Source organism: Habropoda laboriosa, unplaced genomic scaffold (genome assembly GCF_001263275.1).
Source record: "Habropoda laboriosa isolate 0110345459 unplaced genomic scaffold, ASM126327v1 scaffold67, whole genome shotgun sequence".
Classification (NCBI taxonomy): domain Eukaryota; kingdom Metazoa; phylum Arthropoda; class Insecta; order Hymenoptera; family Apidae; genus Habropoda; species Habropoda laboriosa.
Window position 1 is genome coordinate 5141937 of NW_017100242.1, and position 22523 is coordinate 5164459.

Genomic DNA, 22523 nt, shown 5'->3' on the forward strand with positions numbered 1-22523 from the left:
ACTTTGACAGTAAGATCGTTGTAAGATGCGCACTATCGTTGTTCATTTATTAATTAATTATAAATGAACAATCGATCACGATGATGAATTATAATACACCAATGCTACAGCTGTATTTGCACATTAAGCTCGTTGTCGCTTGCCAGTATTGCTCTTCTGTATTCTTGCATAATTCTAACTGATGAACAGCAATCATTAAAGTTTTTACAAGTGTGACTTGCCTGTGTAACATTTCCGTTCGTGACCAGCCTGCTGTTCGAGCACATCGCCGCGTTTATGCCCAGATGGCTCTGCATTCGTCCACTCGGATGCAAAGTATTGAGAGTTATCCTAAAAGTTTCTAGTGTATGAGACTTTAGATACGTTTCTTATTGAAAATTCACAGGATTGAGTACTAACGGGCTGTGCCTCTAAAACGAACACCACGTCGTCGAGAAAGTAATACGCTTGGCCCAGATCCCCTTCGCAAAGGTAAGGCAGTTTACTCCATACGAGACATCTTAGGCTCAACGGTGCGAAAACTCTATCGACAAGGCTGGCAATTTGACCTTCTAGTCCGTTTCCTTTTACCGGCAGATACTCCGACGGTTTGTGGTCACCTCTTTCGCCGACCTCTACGTAAGGGCTGAATGGAAGCACTAGTGCTACGACTAGACGGCCACCTGATGCTAAAGACGACTTCAACCGTCGAAGTAGAGTATTTGGTCGATCACATCGGTCCAACAAGTTCAAACAGAGGATTACATTGAACGGCCCGTTTTCGTACCATTTCTCTACGTCGAGCACCCTGAAAAATAATAAATACATTTCTTCTCTGTTTCTTTACCTTTTCGAACAAGTATTTCATATATTGTCATATATGTACATATATTGTTGTCTGATGCTTGAAAAAGATGATGATAATATCCTGTTCTAATTCAAGTATACAACACATTACTAAATATCTTTTAGTAATATCTTTAGTCGTTCGGTCAAAAGTGAAAAGTAGATTTTGCGGGAATAAGTTAAAGTTGCATTTAAATTTTCGGTAATCTGTTCTACAATATATTTGTATAAATTCTAGGTAACCACGCGTTATTTTTATTTCAATAATTTTGTTTTTATTCTAGAACGTATATTTATTGTAAAACAATGGAAAACTTGCATATTAGATTTCTTTTTTGTTTGAATAATTCAAATATTAGAAATGCAGAGTTAATAAATTTATATTAATTCTTCTATACAATGTTTCGTTTTTATCGTCTATTATTCTTGTTAGTATAAAAATGTTGTTGTTTTTTTTTTACACGTTTCGTATTTATTTTATTCTCCTTTTTTCATATAAATGTGATTCTTGTCGATTAAGATTATTTGAAAAGTAATTTTTTTATATGCCCAAATTTAATTTTCGGCAGAGACGTTTTTGCTCAGCATTTAAATGTTATCAATTAACTTATTATTATTTCTGCAAGACTGTTTCAAAATTCCCGCTATTTATGGCAAGTATATATTTTTAAACAGACCAGCGACAAACAAGAAGAAATGTCATTTCAATTTTGTCACTTTAATTTTTCAAAACCTATTAAACCGTTACCCATTAATTCTCTAATATTGTATAAACACGGAAATATATCTATCGAATTCCCAATACTTGAAAAAAAAAAGTATCATACGTCTCATATTATGCCACACCCTGGACACTCTTTTACGCATCAAAATCAAAGTTGCTCTATAGAGTCTAGTCTACGACGACATTTTTCATCTAATTACTATCATAGCTTGGAGTTAACACGTACTTCTTTTGCTATTTTCTCCGTGAGTGTCTTCGTTCGCGCCTAAGTTCAACGGAGAGGGTTCTAAACTCGTCTGGAAAAGAGCAAATAGATTTCTATAAAGCGTTACAGGTACATCGCACTCTACGGGCACTTATTTAAAATTAGAACTGTCTCAAATACAACCGTATCGACGCGAGATAGGCTGGATGTAAAACCACCGTAAAGTTTCTACGTACTACGTAAACTTGGTCGACTATCATCGACAATACGTTGCGTCGTTAGACGTTCTTCAACTCTCTCGGTTAAACGTTGAATTAAGCGAGCACGTGTTTCATTTAAAAAGAAAAATCACGAGAAACTTTGAGAATTGATCTTCTTTACGGGAAGTACATGTGTTTGTTCAAATGTGAACGATACGCGAGAGATGCTCCCCTATCTACATATGTGGATTGCGAAAACTCATCGTAAGATTTGTATGTTCCACGTTACAGAAATGATTTCGCGTACACGCGAAGTACTGCTTTATTTTATTATGCAGAATATGTTTGCCCGAATAGAACGGAGATCAGTGATTTTTCGAGTTAAGATAAACTTCTGTGACTTATTATAAATTTTTTATCGATACACTAAGAATCGTGAACAGTTAAACTTTGAACGTTACATTTTATCATATTTTTACGAAATAGTTGCAAATGTTTGAATTATCAAAATTTAGCTCGTTTATCGGAACGTTTAAAAAAGATGTTCGTAAAAAAGGACGAAAATTCTATCGTACATTGTACGTTTATTTTAATGATTTCATTTTTGTTTTCACATTGAGAACGTAGTGCGTAATAAGTAAAAGTATAAAAAATTGGAAAAATTTCTATCAAAAGAATTTGAATCTAAGAGAAAAATTTCTGTTAAAGAGTTACAGGTTAACACCTTTTAATTTGATACCCTTCTGCTTTCACCCTGGGGGATGCAAATTGAACGAAAGATTAAACGTGACTTACGTGAATTTCCTTTTTGCCAAGGCCCATCTCATCGGTGCTGATATGTCTGTAGCATAAACTTTTTCAAACAGGTGGGCTATATGAGCGGTGGTGGCGCCATCTCCTGCTCCTAAATCTATCAAGGAACGCCACGGCCCTGAAAAACCGCTCGCGTCCATCAGCTTTTGAAACTGTTCGCAGGAAAAGACGTGCATAGAACCACGGCCAAGCAGCCTGTAACAATTATACCATTTCACTGAGATTCGCACACTTGCAACGTGCAGATTCCTTTTATTTTACGATAATTACATTTTATAGGACACGTTACAATTTCTTTTCTTTACCTACGAAAATTGAATTTACATGGTGCAAAAAAATAGATATGATAACAGGTGTCAAGGAATTATAGGATTAAGCAATGTAAGAGAAAGTAGGGTAAAATCGGATATCACTATTATTCTGTGATAAAAGCTGTGATATGTGGTCACAAAACAAGAACATCCTCAGAGGAGGATCTTAACCCTCCGTAGGCAATCTGAAAAAATTTTGAACATTTCACTTAACGAACAATTGTATAGTGCAGTAGAGACTTTGATAAGTACATCAGAATTTTTTCAGATTTTTTGAAAGTTTAAAACAATAAAGAAATTAGACTTGGACATTAACTACTATCCAATTTACCTACGGACGGTTAATTAAGCCTGTATATTCTGCAATGAACTTTACGTTCGTTTAAAATCGAACAAGGGTTGGATCCAGTGTATCGTACGCCGAGGGTGGGTCAATTTTTGAACGCAGAATTTTGATCGTGAATTCAGTTACCCTTGGCGTTATAAAAAACAAAAAAAAAAAAAAGAAGCGACGGTGATCCTGTGATCCCCTTCTTCGTGGATCCACCTTAGATCCCTCTCTCCGGCTTTCACTGCTCGACCATAGCCAGTGCCATCAATTAACGAGTACCTCCTGGTCTCTATTGAATAATAAATAAAAATAAAAAAAGAAACGTACGAAGCGAAAGAAGAAGATGGAAAAGGAGAATAGAAGGAGGTGGAAGATATAGGGATCAGAAGGAGGTGTAGAAGAAGAGAATGAAGAGCAGGGGAAGGAACACGGAGACCAGGTTGCCGCATTTTTCGTAGCATCTTTCTGTTTCTCTACTTTCTTCCTTGTTCTTTCTATAGACTGTTCACGATTCTTCTTCTCTCTCTCTTTCGACTCGTTTCTTCCCTTCCATTCGTCTTTTCCTGCTCACACCGTCTCGCTTTGGTTTCCCGCTTCTCTGTCTCTCTTGCAGCGGTCTGTTTACTCTGACGTACCTTTGGGCTTGTTTCCATTGTCAGTCTCCACTACCAATGGTCGCGTATAATCTGTACATGGGTCTGCTTGTTGTACGCCAGAGACGACCGAAGCGGAGAAAAATGAAAGAAATGGAAAGGGAAGAGAGGCGCACATGAAGGAGAAGGGTTGGGGGTAGGGGGGGACGGGTAAGATACACATACGATATACACGCGTGCGGCACACAAATCAGGCTTGCAGATCGTAGCGGTTTCATCGGTGGCGCGAGCGACAATTAATTCACCGCTTTTGCTCTCGGCTCCTCTTCTTGAACCCCATTGTGTGTACGTACTCGTTTAACCCCCTTCCTGCGCGACCCAATGTTTCTCCCCTTGGAGAATCGTTCGGGGCCTATCGGTGGTTCGAACGTCGTCTTGTTTTATCAAGCGGTTCCGATCCCTTCGGCCTTTTTGCCTTCCACGACTTCGTCGAGAGCCCCTTACCTTCTGAAGCTGCGTCTTTAATTTCGACCCTGGCGTCACGCAGTCTAGAGAAGTCCGATGCGCGCGCTGCTACAGCGTTGCCAGCTTTAAAAAGCCGATTCTGCGCGATCTCTCGAGCGTTCCGTTAATTTTGAATCGAACCGTTACTTGTCTCGATGATACAGTGTCGTTAATTAACGTTTCTACCGACGGTGACATATTTTTCTATTGGAACGGGAAAACGAACGATCTGCGTTATGTGAGTCGGAAACGTGCGATACATATGTTGATTATATCAATAAACAAATTTTAGAATAAAAACCGGTAGTTACGGGACAACTTTCAATTTTAAGTGTTTGCAATGTATTAAAGTTCTACCGTATGGATAGTGCTAGTATTATGACACAGCCGTGAGCAAGATGATTTTTTTTTATGTAAAATCTCATGTGGTTTGTGAGTAACTTGTACCGTGATGGATGACGCAATATTAACAGAGCTGGTTCGCATCGATGTGTGGACAATTGAACGTTGCTGTTCCTGTTAAGTGGGTGACAGCCTTAAGGGTCCTTTTCCAGCGGTTCAAACGATTATTTCCAATTTAAGCCACCAATTCGGTTCGGATAGTGGTTCAATTTTTGCCCGCCGACAAACAGCGCTGGTTAACTTGACTACGGCCTCGGTTTTTATCGGTGGGGGCCTCTCGCGGTTGCTCGTAAAATACCTCGAAGGGCGAGCGCGTAGTGTTAAAGAGGCGCTCGGAGGACCGTTTACCTAATAATAGCAATAATATGTAAATGCGATGCGTATCGCGCCGCCATCTAAAGAATTCACCCCGCTTTCGGGCCTATTGTTTGCAAATCCCCGTTTCAGCCGTGCTGCTCTTTGCTGGATTGCTGCGAAGCTTTCGATACACCTATTCCTTTCTCTTTTTCTGCGCTGTTATCTGTGATCTGTCCCTCTTCCTTCTACCGATACCGGGCATGCAAATAATCGAAGGTAAAGCTAGCATTACAGGAACACACCTAACGACATCAACGCGAGATGTATCTCGTATCTTTATTTCCTTGTATGAATCTGGTACTTGCCATTGAAGAACTGTAGACGGTGTATTCTATTCTATTTTTTTTTCCTTATTTACAAGTGAGAAGTTTTGTGCATACTGTCGACATCTACACTATACGGAGGGTGTCTCACACGACACCGAAAGTCGTTTGTTCATTGAAGAATGAAGGTTAGTTTTTACTATCGATTTTTATATCGATATAAGACTTTTTACTATCGTTTTTTTTTTGTACATACAGTTATTTATATTTGAAGAATTTTCACTATTTTTTTAAAATGAAAATCAAAATTAACCGAATTGAAAGTTATTCAGTACTGTCTCTACTGGTTGACATGATTCCGGCCGATCTACTTATCCGAAACGAAAAAGCGATAAAGATTCTTGATTAGTATGAATGTGGGTATAGTGTGAGCCAAGATAAAAGAAAAATATTGTAAGTTAACAAAATGGGGGCACTTTGAAGTGTGAATATCGATTTTTTCCTTCATTTTTCCTGTTTTGTGGGTTATAAAATTGAGGAAAAATAGGAATTTTTTTGGTTTTCCTGGTTCTTGCGATAACGGCACATCTACTGAACGTGCATGAAAAATTTCGAGTCAATCAGTCAACTAGAACTTGAGATATTATGTCGGTCAGTTCATAAAATATGGATTCGAGAAAAACGCGTTTAAAGATTTTCATGTCAGTTAAGTGAAAATGGATGTCATATAAAGAATATATAGCATTCTATCTGAAAAATTGAAGGTCACTTCGATATCTCATAAAATGTAAGGAATAAAAAAATTAAAATGCCTCCATTCGACGAGCTTTTGATAAAATCAATAAATAACGAATTATTTCAGGTGGTAGTTCTTATTGACTCATTCTGTATATCCGGTTTTAAAGCGAAGCAAGACTGGATTCAGCTTGAATCAATCGTTTTAAAAGATAAATCTATGCGATACAATTACAATTTTATCGAATTTCGTCACGATAGAGATTCCTCGCGTTCCAAACGCCATTACATATGTATGCATTCACGTCGTTTTACTTTCGGGACTGGTACAACTCTGTAATACAATGTGGAACTTCTCAAAGTACGCTCTGAATGGATTAATGAACCGAGTGACATGGGATCTGATTGGAGCAACACTTCACAAATTCGTCCAGTCATCCTTACCTTTGTTTGTCGTTCTGAACGAGTAACGCGCTATTCTAACCTTTCTCCTCCTTTCTTATTTTATTTTTTTTTATCCTCTCTTCCTCCTGTTCGTTCATTTCTTTTGAAATAGTGTTCTTTAGATTACGTTTTTTCTGGATTAATTTTATATTTGACTTAATTAGGCTGTTTTGTGTAGGTGTTAGTGGTATACTAACAAATCGCCATTGACGATACTTTAACTTTAATTAATTTTCACTAATTTACAAAATTGCTATTTATATTACGTTATATTAATTATCGAACGATCGCAAACGAAATATATAGGATTTATGAAAATTACGAATTACCACCCTGTTTTGCATGACATTGGATGTAAAAATGGTTTCCAATTGTGCATTTACTAATTACAAAAGTAAATGCAGAAAGACAACGAAGAACTGTCAAGTTATCCTGAAAACTTCTCGATTTCATGCAATAGTCAATTCCACCGGTATTACTTTCCTCAGATGTACTCAATCAATGTCTGCCAGACTGAAAAATGTATTTCGAATTGGTGAGAAGTAAACGATCACGGCACCGTGAAAAATCTTACTCCGCCAACTTTTCTTCCAAGCATCTTTTCACATTTTTGTCTAAAATGATACAAAAGTACAGTCAATTTTAAGCAGACCACTGTGATGGAACAGAACGAGAAAGGAAGGAGGCACGATGAAAAAAGTGTCTCGAGACTATGCGAAAGAAAGTGGACAAGGAAGAACCCGAGGGTCTTTCGTTTCGATATCATCGTTCCTCATACTTCCTTCAGTTTCTTCCCTTTTTTCCCCCCTTCTTCTTTTTCTTCTACCACGATTATACAATCGACGCTCTAGGTTCCACACGTAGGTAACGCTATGAGGAGGATGCGATACGTGCACAACCAAAGAAAACGACATGTTCAACACAGCATGCGCGCAGCTAGAGTGCATGTATGCGACGACAATGTAAACGGCGTTCGGATTCGTTCGGTCGTTTCCGTTCGCCCTCGTACGCTCGATCGTGGTGGTGGGGACGAGTTATTTCATCGGAACATAAGTTCGACGGAGTAGGGACGACGGTACGGTGGGGGGAAAACGTGTAAGTAAGAAAAAGACGGAGATAAAGAACGAGAAAAGGAAGCGAAGATGGTGCCCTACAAAGGAACACGGGAGAAGTGAAAATGGAGGAGACAGGGAGAAATCTAGCATCTATTTAGCATTCTCCCTACCGTGGCGGTGGTGTCTCGTTAGTTGGCTTTCCTCTCCCTCTCTTTCTCCTCGGTTCTCTCAGTTTGTAACGCGGGTGTGAGAGATAAGTTGGACGACGGGGGATGTGAGAAGGTACCGGAGAGAGTGGAAGGAAGAGAGAAGCGAAAAGAAGAGAAGAGGGGAAGGCAGACGTAGCTCGGAGCTAGGGATGCTGGGTAGGCGTGGACCGTAGACCACCCCTGTACACGGGGACTAGAGGGGAGGCCACGCCAGCCGCGCTGTTAGTAGCGGCGGCGGTTGGAAGACGGAGAGGGAGGGTGGATAGGAGTATCCGCGGACAATAATTACTATTATACACGTCGGAGTTTTGCAAATGCTGTCCTCCGTTGGGAAAGAACAAGGAAACTGGAAAGGCAGCTGGGTGGATGGCTGGTGAGCATGGTTGCCCATTATTTCGTTCAGCTTCGCCTACGAGTTAAGCAGGGTAAGGGTTCCTCTCGCGGGAGGGGGAGTGTGGAGGGATTCTTACACGGGATCGTTATACGAGTCTCTCTTTCGCATACTCTGTTTTTCTTTTGCTCTGTCCTCCCCCTCCTCCTCCTCCCACTCTCATACACTATTCGACTTCCTTGTTCTCCACCCATTTCGTATTTCCCTTTATCCCACCTCCTCCTTCTCTTTGCCAGTCTCCGAAGCTCGTTTCACCCCTTGGAAATATTATTCGTCCTTTTCTTTTGATCTTTCAACGCTTGTGTCGGCGCACGTTGTGACTGAGAAACAGCGTCGGAAAATGTAGTATATGCACGCACGCACGCGCGCTTCTTCGAGACGTGGATCACATGTCGCATATCCCGTTCGAACCAATTCGACCCATTCTCGGAGTCATCCACCCTCCTCTCTCCCCCGCCCCTCGGAGCCGCATATCGCGACATTTTTACAAGAGAGACGCGAGATAAGAAATCGCAATGTTTGTCCTGTACGTTTCTTCTCGCGTGAATTTTTCGGAAAGTTTCGATGCTCCTTTGTTTCGTAGCGGTAAGGTCTGATTTGTCGACGGGAACATGCACTCTAGAGAATTTTCAATTTTCAGTCTTATTGGAGGAATGCGAAGAAAAAAATTTTTACGTTGGGGAAAATGACATTTTTTTTTGTTTTTTTAAATATAAATTATGTTTTATTTAAATTTTCTGGATGTAACGTTGAAATTTTATCATTTACAATTTTGCGTAATTCCTTTTTTTCTACGGTAAAATGTTACGATATTCTGTAGCATAATTGGTGTAATTGTGGAGTAGAAGTGTAATAGGTTTGTAACGATATAACGCGTTAGTTTTTGTCGTTTTTCCGGAAGTTTTGAGAATATCGTCTGATTTTCAGCAAGATTGTCGCAGGAGAATATAAGAGCACGAAGTGGACTATTCACGAGGGAAATATACGCTTTTATAACTCGTTTCTACTCGACGCCAGCTACAGTAAAATCCCCTCTTCCTTAGAGACATTTCTGAATTTTAGACGCTTTAAACACTGTGATTCGTGTACGATCCCCGGGAGTTGATGCCTCATAAAAGATGGAAAATGACAAGCGTTGTCTTAATTCCAAGCATTGTCATGTTCAAATCAACCACTTGACATTAGGAGAATAACATTATTCATAGCAAAAAAAAATCACAAAAAGAATACACTGTTTTTTATCGTACAAGTTAATTTAATTTTTTCATTAACCAAAGAAATGTAAAATTAGTAGTATTCCCATATTATTTGTAACGAGATAGACTGTACTCGATGAATATTTCAAATGTCCAATTTACAATTTATCTCCTTGTTTAATTAAAGAAATTATGTTTAACTAATTTTGGTTGACGCTTTCGAGTATAAGCCGTGTAGTTTCGGAAATGTACTTCGACGTTCATTTCCGAGATTTAAGACATTTAAACGAAAGGTTCGTTTCAAAGAATAGGGCGAAAATTAAGAATAATAAGAAATCGAAACATAATTACTAAAATCTTTCAATTTTCTTAATAGCCTTTTAAAACATTCGAAGATACGTTTAATCGTATCGTCTGCGGTTTTTTATAATATTCTAAGACGTGTTCCCGCTTTTTCTCGGAAAAGCGTTTCCAACGATCGAATAACGCAAAATAATGTTTGAAAATGTCTTTCCTTCAAGCTGAGCTTTCTTCGATCGCTCTATGTAAGGTCAATGTATCTTTCCCCCACCGGAGCCTTCCATTCTATCGACTGTAAGGTATACATATAATAAGTTACGTTTCTTTTTCCAAGTGCAAGTTCTTCCCGAGCGGGTTCGATGTACATATGTAATAAGCGTACTAGTCTTTTCTCTCATGTAATTCCTCCGATCGAGCACGATACGCGGAAAAATTGAATACCTTTATTGCAATTTTATATGCGCGTGGCGCATACGAGGTTAGAAACTTGCGGACGTCTTTTATTTATGGTTTAAAAAGTGGGGAAAACTAAGTAGACTAAAATTAGATAACATAAATAAAATGTTTTCAAATCTGATAATCGAATTTGTTGCACCTGTATATCAACCTATGTTGATTAAAGGGTTAAATACTGTGCTGAGTTGGAAGGGTTAAAGGTGTTCGTTTGTGATGCCGTGCGACGACGACTCTCGGTCGAGTGCGATAGGTTAGGAGAGAGGAGCGCTAGTGGCGCTGCCGTTCGGATGCGGTGGCATATATTACGTGGGTATGCATACACACGAAGAGACAGGCCAGTCGGCTAAGCGGCGAGTCTAAGAGTTGTGCACGTTTCCATCGTACACGTGAAAGTGCTCTCTCTGCTCGCTATCGTGCTACAGATCGGCAAAGAAAAGGTGAGGCTTGTGACGTCATCGTCTGTTCAAATGAGCGGAAAATAGGCGGTCAGGCTATCCCCACTACTTTTTGTTAGACTGCCGCCGCTTGAGGGGAAGTTGCGGTGTAGATAAATGGTTTAGACAAATGGTTTTCAATCAACTGTCGATAATAAAAGAACGGGAAACATTAAAGATTGCATCGATCATTGTTTGAAAAATGTTGCGTGGCAATTATCGAACGTAAGGAAGACTTGGCTAGTTAACGCGTTCGCTGTCAGCGACGCAGCGTATGTGGACCGGAATGTATTGCCCAGTGTGCTGTTGATTTTCTGGTGTCAGACTAGAGAATAGACATCGAGGAAAATAGATAAAACTATAGTGGTGCGTCAAGCAGTAACGGTTAAGACCCGACGCTTAACAAGGATACTAATATTAAAACTTTCAATTTCTCTAATTTTCATCTTATCTTTATAAAAATAGTACTAATGAATTGGCGAGATTTTCCCGAAAAAAATGAGTCCAAACACGACATAAATCAAAGTAGTTCTACGAATCATCCAATTAAATACCCTAAATTTTCATGGATGCTTCAGAAGTGATTACCGTCAAGGCTATTCCGATTTATGTCGTGTTTGAGCTCATTTTCATCGGGAGAACCTCACCAATTCACTGGCACTATCTTTATAAAGATAGAATAAAAATGATAAAAATGACTCACTGATGGATTACTCACTGAGCGCTCGAAATTATCACTCCGGTCTATTATCGACTGCTCGCGCGAGGCTCGATCGTTGCTTATTGTTTAGAGAAGAGCAAGTGCGATAGCCTTATTCCATCGTGATTGGCTGACTATCAGCGAAGACGTAAGGGTAAGAGTGCGACAGCCTTACTCCATCGCTATTGGCTGATTAACAGCAAGACGTCACAATTCCTCCCGCATCTCTCCCACTTCTAGACCCTAAGTCCCGCCTGAAATCTCATCTTTGCTTCGCCGATCTGTACGTATAGGATCGGAGGCTCGTTCTCGCGTGTTCGTAAGGTGAATCCTCATGGTAGCGACGAGAGATCGCTCGCTCGCTCGCGCGCGCGCGCGTGGACGACGGCGGCCAGTTTTTATCTGAACGCTAAAGGCAGCTTTGATTGGCCAGCTGGCTAACTTCATATCGTTCGATTTATGCGGACGTGCGACTCTGTAGACGACACCCGTGCATATGTAATTCGCAGGGTTGTATCGAGACACTCTATTCCTACGCGACTATAGGCCCTTCACTCTCACTGTTACCTTGCCTCTCGTGAAAATACCGGTTTACACTGATATATACGGGGAAGATGCGTTCGTCATGCCTGTACTGCCGATACCAACACGCTGTCACAAAGAGACACTTTTGTTTTTCTCTTTTACTTCTTTCTTCTCCTCGCCACGCCAATCTGTTTATTTTCGTATCGGGCAGATCGTTCAGGAACGATTCGATACGCTCGGCGATGTGTTGGTAGATCGACGGTAAATACGAGGTGTGCTCGAAAAAAGGATATTTACTTATTGTAAAATAAATCGAAAGGGAGAAATAATTGTTTTTCTTAATACGCTAGATTTTTTCCATTCCAAGATGCACACCTTTTATGTTGTTAATTTTTGTCTGCGTAACGAGACATCGAGATCGACGAGAAATGAACGGAGCACACGCGCTTTGCTGTTTCAGGGCTGTAGCTTCCTCATTGCGCATGCGCCTTCGGCGACAGGATTAATGACTAATTAACACAGCGCAAACGCAGTGCTGCACCAATGAGGACACTTCGACGATTGAAAACGCCCATTCTTGGGTTATGTTTGCACGTTAATTACAGCGCTCGAAAATATACAAATTCAGTTTCGATATTTCTTCTTCGAACACGCTACACAAATTTATCAAATACATTTCTACAGATTGTAAATTAAACCTAGGGAAAATAGGTAAAAAGAAAATTTTGTTGTTTTTGATGTGCACGAACATCGAACCAAAATAAGAAGCGACGTTACTTACGAGATGACCTGATAGATACTGAGTTAATTCCTGAACTGTTTTTTTACAAATATTCAAGTTACATTTTTCGTATCATTTATAACCTCAATTTATCTAGAAAAATGTATCAATCGAAATAATACCTTCGCATTTCTATTCGACGAGAGAACAAACAACGAGTAATAAAATGGATTTCAATAATACGAGAAACTTTTCTTCATTCATAAAACACCGTCGCCCAATCTCGTCACAAACTTTCCTCCGTGAAGCAAGTTTCGCCGCCCAATCCCCCAGTTGTCCTAATAATGCCTTTCTCTTCCTTGCCTCTGTTCGTTTTCTCTTTTCATTTCCTGACCAGCATTCTGTGATTGGTCCACGGAGACGGCGCTGGCTCGTTGGTCAGTAATTATCATTAGAGCGTTTGCGCGTCCGCCGCGGCGCTTCTCGGCTCCCCTTCCGATTGGCAACCCTCTCCGCGTAATTAATCGAGGGGCGCAGGCGCGAATTCTCGCGTCAAATCGAAAAGCCTCTCGTGGGCGTCGACTCCTTGAAAACGAACGGATTTCTGGCTTTCTCTGTGTGCCCATGCTATGACCACTAATTATAACCCAGGGGCGGTACCTATTGCGCGCACACACCACCCTTACCGCAGACTCACCCTCTCCAGACCGCTAGTTTACGCCGTGCTAATTACTCGTTAACCCCCTTTTTCTGGCGCGGCGCTCAGGAAATGGGTGTTCCTCGACTAAACCACGTTTTCTGTGATGCTACCCATGTACGGTGATTGTTTTTCGAAGGTGTCAAATATCGCGTAGATGTAAGAACAAGGAGTAATTTTTTTGGACGTGTAGCTCGAAAGAATAGATCTAGTCGAGACTAATTTCTTAATTTAAATTTGTCTTATTACTATTTTTTTTTTTATAACATCGAGTGACACTGATGCATGATTATAATCAATATATCAGGGAATGGGACTTATTAAAATGTCTAAAAGAGTAAAAGTGTGCTGTGGTTAGATGCTATAAATGTGATGTAAAGGATATACCTATGTAGAAAATCAAAGAAGAAAGGGTGTAATTTTTTAGGTGTAATCCAGAAGTGTGATTCTACAATTAATTCTGAAAATAACTTCATGAATACGCTTACTATTATAGTAAGTTTTATTAGGAGAAATTCAATTTTCACACTCTTTGGATATGAATGCAAAATTGAGTTGAAAGTGTATTAAATTCTGGAATTTTCATTCAAAAGTAATAAGCTATATTTTTATATCCTAGTTAAATTGATTCTTAATCATCCATTATTCATTACCTCGGTAATAATCTCCCCATCTTTTCTCTATAAAATTTCGACTTATAATTTCAAGAGCTAACACTTACGAAATGATCGATATTTGCTCATCAAAGAATATAAAGTGGAACGTAATGGCATGTTTTCAAGTGATAGGCATCGCAAACATGTAATTTCTCTTCGGCAATATCATGTTTCCTGATCGTTTTCCAAAAATTGTCATATTAACTGGCGGTAAGAATAAATTATTACTGGTGGCTTCCGCAAATTGTCAGCCCATGTGGTTTCTGTCCTGTTCCTGTTCTGTTACGCCATAAACTTATCGTTCTACCGCTTGTACCATTGACGATGAAAATCAATGATTTACGAATGAAGATTAAAAAATAAATCAATATGTTTTCAATCGACTACGAAGGACACGATTGATTTCAAACACAACGAGTGCATTTATCGCATAGAGGTGTATTTCATTTTTACGTAAATAGTGAAAATTCGTCGAATATGTGTCAAATCAAATTTCATTCTCACATATTTTTCTATGAATAAATATTTGTTTATAATAAAAGTCTAGAAAACATACAAAAAAAAAAACAAATTACCTATATTTTTTTCTAACGAATCAAACTTTTCTGTCAATCAAAGAAGAGTAAAACTGACATTTATGGGGAGGTCGAAGGGAACTTATGGAGACAATACTTTCCTCGAAGTTTTTCTAAAATTTCGTGTCCGTCGAGGCCTGACATAAAAATTTCATCTACCGTGTCTAATCTGATTTCGGAATCTGCTGCCTCTTTTGTCCGACTTTTTTACACTCAATCATTTTCCACCCTCTTCGTCTGTTTAATCGGCGGATTTTTTTTGTTAACGGACAATATTAGATAATCGTAAAAGTTAGATGACACAATTATTGCATAATTACAGTCAATATAATCAGAAACATTCTGTTTTTTATTCTCGAGTAACGTAACTGTTAGTAAAATATTAGGTAAAGTGTTATTTTTCCAAGAGTTGCGTAAAATTCGTTTCACGAAAACAGATATACCAATCATTTCTACGAAATAATGCGAGAACATCGTGAAAAATCACAATACACGCGTTCAAAATCTTTTCTCTTTTAATTTCAATTTTACCATCTTTCCAAGAAGAAAAAAAAAAGGAAAAACACGCTCTTAATATTTTCGTACACTCGTACACAGAACTGTTTTCGAAAACTATTTTATCGTCGATCACGAAGAAAGGGGAGAGTGTGGCAAGTGTTTCGAGACTACAAAAGCTAAGTGAAAGCGAAACATTCAATTACACGTTCGTTCATCGACGAATCGATGCTTTCCCTCTTTTCTTCCCCCTCGCCGAAGATATCAAAAGTGGCAGGATAAACACAAACGAGGTGCACGCATTCGCAGGAATGGCGCGGAGTACCGACATTAGAAGTGAAACGATAATAGACGGGGGCTGTAATTGTTCCGTGTTCCACGAAGCGTACAGGTCGTAACAACCGAATTTGCATGGGGATACAATCCCCAGGCATCGTGGAAATAACAGAAACTCGCCGGTTCAAGCAGACCATTTCTTTCGGACAATTAGAAGTAATAGGGACGTTCGGACAGAGCGACGTACCAATCATTGTTAATTGACATCACGAGCTGCGAAAGGATTCAGTTCGCGGAGGTTTTCCTTTTTCTCTTTCTTCACCTGCCCATCTTGTTGAGAATTACGCGCAATTTTCGGCTAAGAAATAAAATCGAGACAGCAGCAGCAGCAACAGCAACGTGGAGATTTCAGAAACAGCCAGGAGGTCGAGAGAGTGGAGGATGTGCACACACGCTTCTTCGCACCGGCTGATTTTCTTTCGTCTCTCCTTCGTGTACCCTTTCCCTCCTTTTTTTTTCCACCCTTCCCCCAAACTCCCCCCGCCCCGTTTATTTTCTGCCTTTTCTTCCCCGGGTCTCTCCGTCTTCCTCTGTTTCTCTCACGGTAACCGATGGAGGACATCTCACCGCTAATTATGATTAATTTGTGAGATGAGCGAACGGGTCTCGAAGCCAGGAGCTACCAAGATGTAGGGGATCAATCATTGGGGAATGTAATTAATATTCTCAGCGGGAGTGCGTTGTAACGTAACGTGAACGTCACCCAGGTGACTCCTTCGTCGTTTTTCTCATCCTAGTTTGGTGCCCCGGTTCGCCCTTTTCTCTGCAACGCGTTCACCGTGAATACGCATAATAAAAGCCGAGGACGATAGCTGCTAATTGCTGTTTAAGCCGGCGGCAAGTCATCGTTGCACACACACACACACCTAGCGGGCCGAGCTGTGATATTATTATTGTGCAATTTCCTGTTGTTCAAGTGGAGTTTCGAGATGAACGATATTTCGAAGGATTCGGAGGAAATAGATGGGCTGTAGCGTATTTTCTCAATGGAAATGATTGAGATATATAGACTGTCGATGATTGATAGCGGTGAAAATAAACGTGCCTTCGGTATTATCGAATTAGGCTACCACGTATCGTACGATCTGGTTTAACCTTGAAGAATGAGTTTGTCGTTTGAGCGGAGGATGTGTAAGGTGTATTTATTAGTATATTTGACCTGGCTATATCTTCTTTTTAACGTGGCTATTTCAATGGAAATTGACGCTACCCCTAAGACGAAGTAGAAGAACTTGCCGAATTTTCACTTGGACAAATTTCAAGGAACATACGGGGTTATAAAAATAAAAATTTTTTAAATTAGCAGTCTGTTCAAATAATTAATATCGTGATTTCGGATAATAAAGTTGTGTCCGATTTACCGAAATTATTCGAACAGGTTGATTTCGAGAAGGAAACTAAATGGAAACTTTAAGATAAATTCTTATTGAAGGAAATTTTTGAAGTAAACTGATTTTCGAAACTCGTGAAATATTCGTGAACTCGATTAAGAATCAGAAACAACGACGATATCGATATTCGGACTTGAAGGTACATGGTTAAATGTCGAATTTTTTAAAATTTGTTAATTCGACTGCGGATGTGGCTCTTGCGACAAAAAACATCTTTCATGTAAGTTATCGCCTAACCATTAATTTCAATAAATACAGCCTCTAATTTGAATCTAAGAATAAGTGTCCTCCGCGTCTGAAGTATGGGTAGCCTAATTGATGGGGCCCAATAGAGAAGGTCTTGGACAAAACACATTTCCGCTTCTACCTTTGTCTCTTACAAAATTTATTCCTCTCGTTACAGCGACCATCACACGATAAGAGAATTACCAAAAAATTCGACTACCTTATAAATTTATAAATCTTTGCTAATGTCAACTAATTTTCTTTTTACTTTTCGAAGATACTAAATGATTATTTAGCGTGTTAACGAATGAGGCTTTAGTTTCATCTCCAGGAAGATTGTTTCGAGACTGCGATTAATAGAAATCTAAAATCTAGAGTAAACAGATTTAATACGATCATATCGATGGCATAGTTACCGTGTTTAGCGTTACATACCGTGCAATAAAATCTAATTTTATCAACGCAGTAGCTCAAACGGAGACTCGAGCTGAAATTAATGTGGCACGCTTCCATTTTTAAAGTAACAGCCACAGACAGGTGATATTAGAAAAGTTAAGAGATTGAGCATAACGAAAATTATCTGATATCCTCGAATCACTATTTTGGGCATATAAACGAAGGTTATCTTGATACTTCACGGCACGCGGCCAACCGATAAGGCGATGCAATTTGGAACGCAGAATAACGTTATGCACTTAGTCTCTTCTTTTACGTCACAAATAATTTCCCTTAATTTTCCTCAAAGATACTCTTCCACTTTTTCACGAGAAGCTGCAGATACACAGTCCTTTTCTCTCTCAAAAATTTTACAAAATCAAACAACTTCGGCAAGATCCAAAAAATTTCTTACCGCGACTCGAATCACTAAGAATTCCAAGATCCAACACGAACAATATTAACCGTACCATACGGATGGATTAACTTTTACGTGTCACAAAGCTGGTGTTCGCGGCGCACCGCGATCCACGCATCGTTTCTCTCTGTTTACGATCAATAAAATCGGCTCAAGGGAAATCCATATTTTACCAAGAATTTATCGGACCCGATTTAAGCACCGACGACCGCCCTGTAACGCGTTAATTGCTCAATCTGCTCGATATAGGTCTCTCGGTAAGGGTGGAGGGGGACCGAAAAAAACCGCGCATCATTCTAATTCACGAAACGAGCGGGCAGAAGCTGTTCCGCCTAGTAGCACGCGGATAGCCGTGCTGGATTTTAATAAACGGTTCCCCGGTCAATCCCATATACACAGAGCAGCGGCTGCGGAGATGTTTCGTCTGGTAGCTACCAGGACCACGCGCTCGGGGAGAGGTTAATCACCCGCGTTGGATTTTAATAAACGGTTCGGGGGGCAAACAAAGCTGGTCATCAATAACCATTCCTCTCTCCCTGCCCCTATCCCTGTCCCCTTTGTCACTCTTTCTCTCTCTTGTTCCGCCGTGGTGGTCGAGAGAGACCTACTACCTCACCCAGCCAACCCGGCAACGGCAGAGAACCGTGGCCAGAGGAGAGAGCCTTTGCCACCAGCTTGTCGAGCCTCATCGGACAACCAGATAGGCGGAGATCGTATCTGCGTGGTTATTAATTAACCGGCGAGAAGGGAAAGCCTCCTTTCATCACCTCGCAAACGATCTGCCTTCGCTCGGCGTCGGCCTTGCCCTAACGACGATATAGACAGCTTCGTAGAGTAGCGGTGCATGCGAGCAGAGTCGTTTCCTCCGCGAAATCGACTTTTTAAGGACGAGTGCTTCCGGTTATTACCGGGGACACTACTACTTCGTTCGAGATGTTTCGTTTGCAGGATGTTAGGAGGATGTTGCTCGGTTGGGTGTTCGATACTTAACACTCTGGCTGTGGCAGATTTTGGTGTGTAACGTTGTGCGGCAGACGCGGTCAATTTTTAACCGCTGTTGCAAAATTCGGTTTATTTAATCGAGCCTTGAGTGGGCAACTAAAATTTTCTAAGTTCTTTCGAGCTTTAATGTTGGAAATTTTTTGGGTTAAGTTTCATTCTCGAAACTTATATCGACGTCAACATGGCCAAAAAATGGTCACAGGGACATAGAAAATTGTTGAAGGAAATGTAGGAATCTAAAAATATAGAAGTGCGTGAAGGATGAAATTAAGTATGAATTAAAGTGGAAATGCATCGGAAAGCTGCGAGGAAATTTATCGAAACGTCTATGTGCACCAATAGCAATGAAAGGGTCGAGGGAGTCAAGTTTTACACTTCCGGTTTCTTGACCCGATGTCTTCTTGTTTCTAACGCATCGATACATTTTTAATGCGCAAGGATACGTTGGTGATTCGCGGATAGAACGAATTCAATCTTTTTTGTTTTTTGTACTGTTTCGTATCTGCTTAAAAATTATTTTTCAGAATTTTTTCTATTCCTGAATTCCCTAACCCAATTTGTGTACTTATCAGTCTACAAATGGTTCTCTTATATGATAAATAAGTTATTCGTTTTATTCAATAAATATCTTTAAGTTCCATTTAATACTGAATAAATTGGACACTTTTTACTTGATGAAAGAAACAAATAACGACGATGAATAGTAGGCAAAAGCACACCGTGGAATTAGTATTGAATAAGGAGGAGAATTTATCGGAGTTAATACTACTCACCCATTTATGGAAGTGCGGCTGATGAACCAAGACAAAGCAGATCTTGCCAACGAATGCCATGCTTGTAATGGTAACGAGTCCGATCTCTCGACGGATTTTATTAAGAAGATTTCGGCAGTTTTGTCAGGTTGATCATGCTGGGCTCCTGTTCCGAGGGAAATCCATAAACGGAGCAAATCCTCCCGAATTTTTGCTTTGTCCACTTTGTACCACTGTAATAAGAAGCAAAACCGTATGAAACCTTCTTCCGTGAACAGCACGAATACCAATTACAGAAAGTATCCCTTAGGTTATTTTCCATTATCATTTGCAACAACGTATTCTGAAGTATCGAGAAAATTTCACGTTGAAAATGTACATTTCGTATTTTCATAACTATTAATATTTTTAACATTTAAAAGATTTAACAGCACCGTTTGCAAAAATCTTGAAGATTTCAAACTTTGTTTAATTGACCTTTCCGAAATTATTTCCTACGGATTAGCAGGTCTTCAAAAATGGTATAAATTTTATTTAAATCTTTTCTTAAAATCTTCTAAAAGGCTAAAAGGGATAGTTTCTTCCTTTTTCTCAAATCGCGAATTTCGCTAAAGATGATTTGCACAATATTTAAATACAACTTGATCCGAAAAAATCCTGTAAAAGATCTTTACGAATGTTACCAGTGTCCTATAAATGATAGGAACGCGAAGCTGCTAAAAAGGAAAAATATAAAATAGAATTCTCGAAATAAAAAAAAAATAATCCCGTAACACAAGGATTCGTCAGTAACGAACAAACCAACAGCCTACAATTCGAACAAACCTAATTCACCCATTAGTTCCATTTTACCAACTCTAATTAAAAAATGTCCAGCCGAAAAAAGTTACGCGATTTCGTCGAAAACGACAAAATCCGTACGATCTATCAGCTAAAAATTCATATTGTGATGAATTTTCAGTCCAGCTTGTACGCAATAAAGAACGGTCGGTGCGCGGTGTGTTCCGAACCGGTCCGTATCGGCGAATATTTTCAATTTCGCAGGCAATCACGACACGCATCACGTCCGCGGTCGCGGCCTCCGCAAAATTTCGCGGTGGGTTAATGCGTCAGAATAAGAGCCGCAGCCCCCTTCCGATTCATTAACATCCCGCAAGGTGTCCCGGCAAAAAGTGTTTCTCGCTTCATTATCGAATCCGCGTATCGCGACATTAACGATATTCCGTTGGTACACCGGGTGAGCAGTTTCGGCGCGGAACCGCAAAACAGTCGGAGAAGCAATTACGTTGACCGGTCCACCGGCGAGCAACACACAAGCAACACTGGGATCCAGCAGCAACAGCAACAGCGACGACGAGGACGAGGACGACGGCGACCAGCGCAGCGGTCCAATGGCTTGGTACACGACAGATATCCGATTTCACCGTCAGCTTCCGAGAATGAGAACCAATTACGCGGCCCGGGGCATTAAGGAATCGATCTAATTTGCGCGCGGTGGTGGCTCTTAATGGCGAGAGCCGACCGATGAAATTATACGAAAATGTAATCAACGCGCTTTTTGTCTCGTTTCGCTCCCAGGGCAAGGGCGTAATTAGGAATGCTTTTGCGCCTCGTGACGGGGGACACTTGTTGCTCTCTCTCTCTCTCTCGCTCTCTTGCTCTCGTCCGTTTTCTTTCTCCTCATCCCAACCCAGCTACCCCATTATTTCCCGCGCCACTTTCAGGCTCGCAAGTCAAGAGAGCTCGAAAAAACGAGGAGAACGATGGAGGAGTATGGAGAGGTAGAAGGACCCAGCCACAGAAGGAGAGTAATTAACACCATGGTGCCCAGGTGCGCGGCCCTAAGAAGTCGTTTATGGATTGCTCGGCAGCCGCGCCGTACGCGGCCATCAATTAGATTCTCTAATTAAAACAGTCCCTTCTCGGCCTCGGGGAATTAACTCCCGACGAACCTCTGTAATATTCTGTCGACTCTGTCATCGTCGGATTCTATAGGCTCGGCCCCGGCTTTGATTTGTTTTTCTTTCTCTTTTTGCTTTATTCCCTCTCTCTTTTTACGTCATGGTTTTTAAATCACTTCGGAAATGATACAATGTGGCCAGGGCGAAATGTGCCAACGGACTACGGGTGAAAATGTAACCGTTTGAAACCGTTCCTTTCTTCCATTCTTCCGTGAATTTCGCCAAGTATCGGACGTGATTTTTGGCTGGAAATTTTTACATTAGGGTTGGCAGAAGGGAACGAATGGGTGAATTAGTTTTGTTCGAATTTTATGCTGTTGGTTTGTTCGTTATTGGAAATCCTTATGTTATGCGTACGTATAATTAAGAAACACGGGATTGCAAAGATTAACGTGTATTCACAGATCAATCCTAAGATTCGGTACAATTTGAGCTTCAAAACTTAATTTTTTTTTTCTCCACTAAGGAAATTTTAAGTTTTATTACTTGACCAATACCTCTCAATTCTTTCATATTTTATTAATACACCGGGGAATTGAAATTGCGCGAAATTATTCTTGAAGTTACTCCAGATCGCCACTGCACGAAACCTGTAACGCAGGACCATTCTCAATACTCAACGATCTAAAATATAACGCCATTGTCAACGTGAGAAAAACACCTCGCAGAAATGACTCGACATAAAGGGTAACGCGACTTAATGAAATTAACAAGAAACTCGAGAAAAAGAAAATCTCCTCGACTCGAAGCGCATTTGTCGAAACAATGAATCATAACTCGATTATTACTTTAATGAACTCTCGACGACTTTTAGCTGGTAATTGAATTGGAATAATAGTGACAAAGGAGAGAAGACCAAGAAAGAATCTGAAAATCAGCAGCAGCC

At 40.2% G+C, this 22523-nt stretch overlaps 1 protein-coding gene across 1 annotated transcript in view; it reads right to left on the reverse strand.

Annotated features, from left to right (window-relative positions):
• Positions 1–100: 100 nt before the first annotated feature.
• LOC108571978 (methyltransferase-like protein 9) overlaps positions 101–22523 on the reverse strand; it is a 41374-nt gene continuing 18951 nt past the window's right edge. The window contains exons 2-5 of the mRNA XM_017934146.1: positions 19698–19909; positions 2750–2962; positions 400–787; positions 101–330 (exon numbers count right to left, since the gene is read on the reverse strand). Of these exons, the coding sequence (XP_017789635.1) occupies positions 205–330; positions 400–787; positions 2750–2962; positions 19698–19909 (939 nt within the window). The 3' untranslated portion in view covers positions 101–204. The remainder of the gene's footprint in view (positions 331–399; positions 788–2749; positions 2963–19697; positions 19910–22523) is intronic.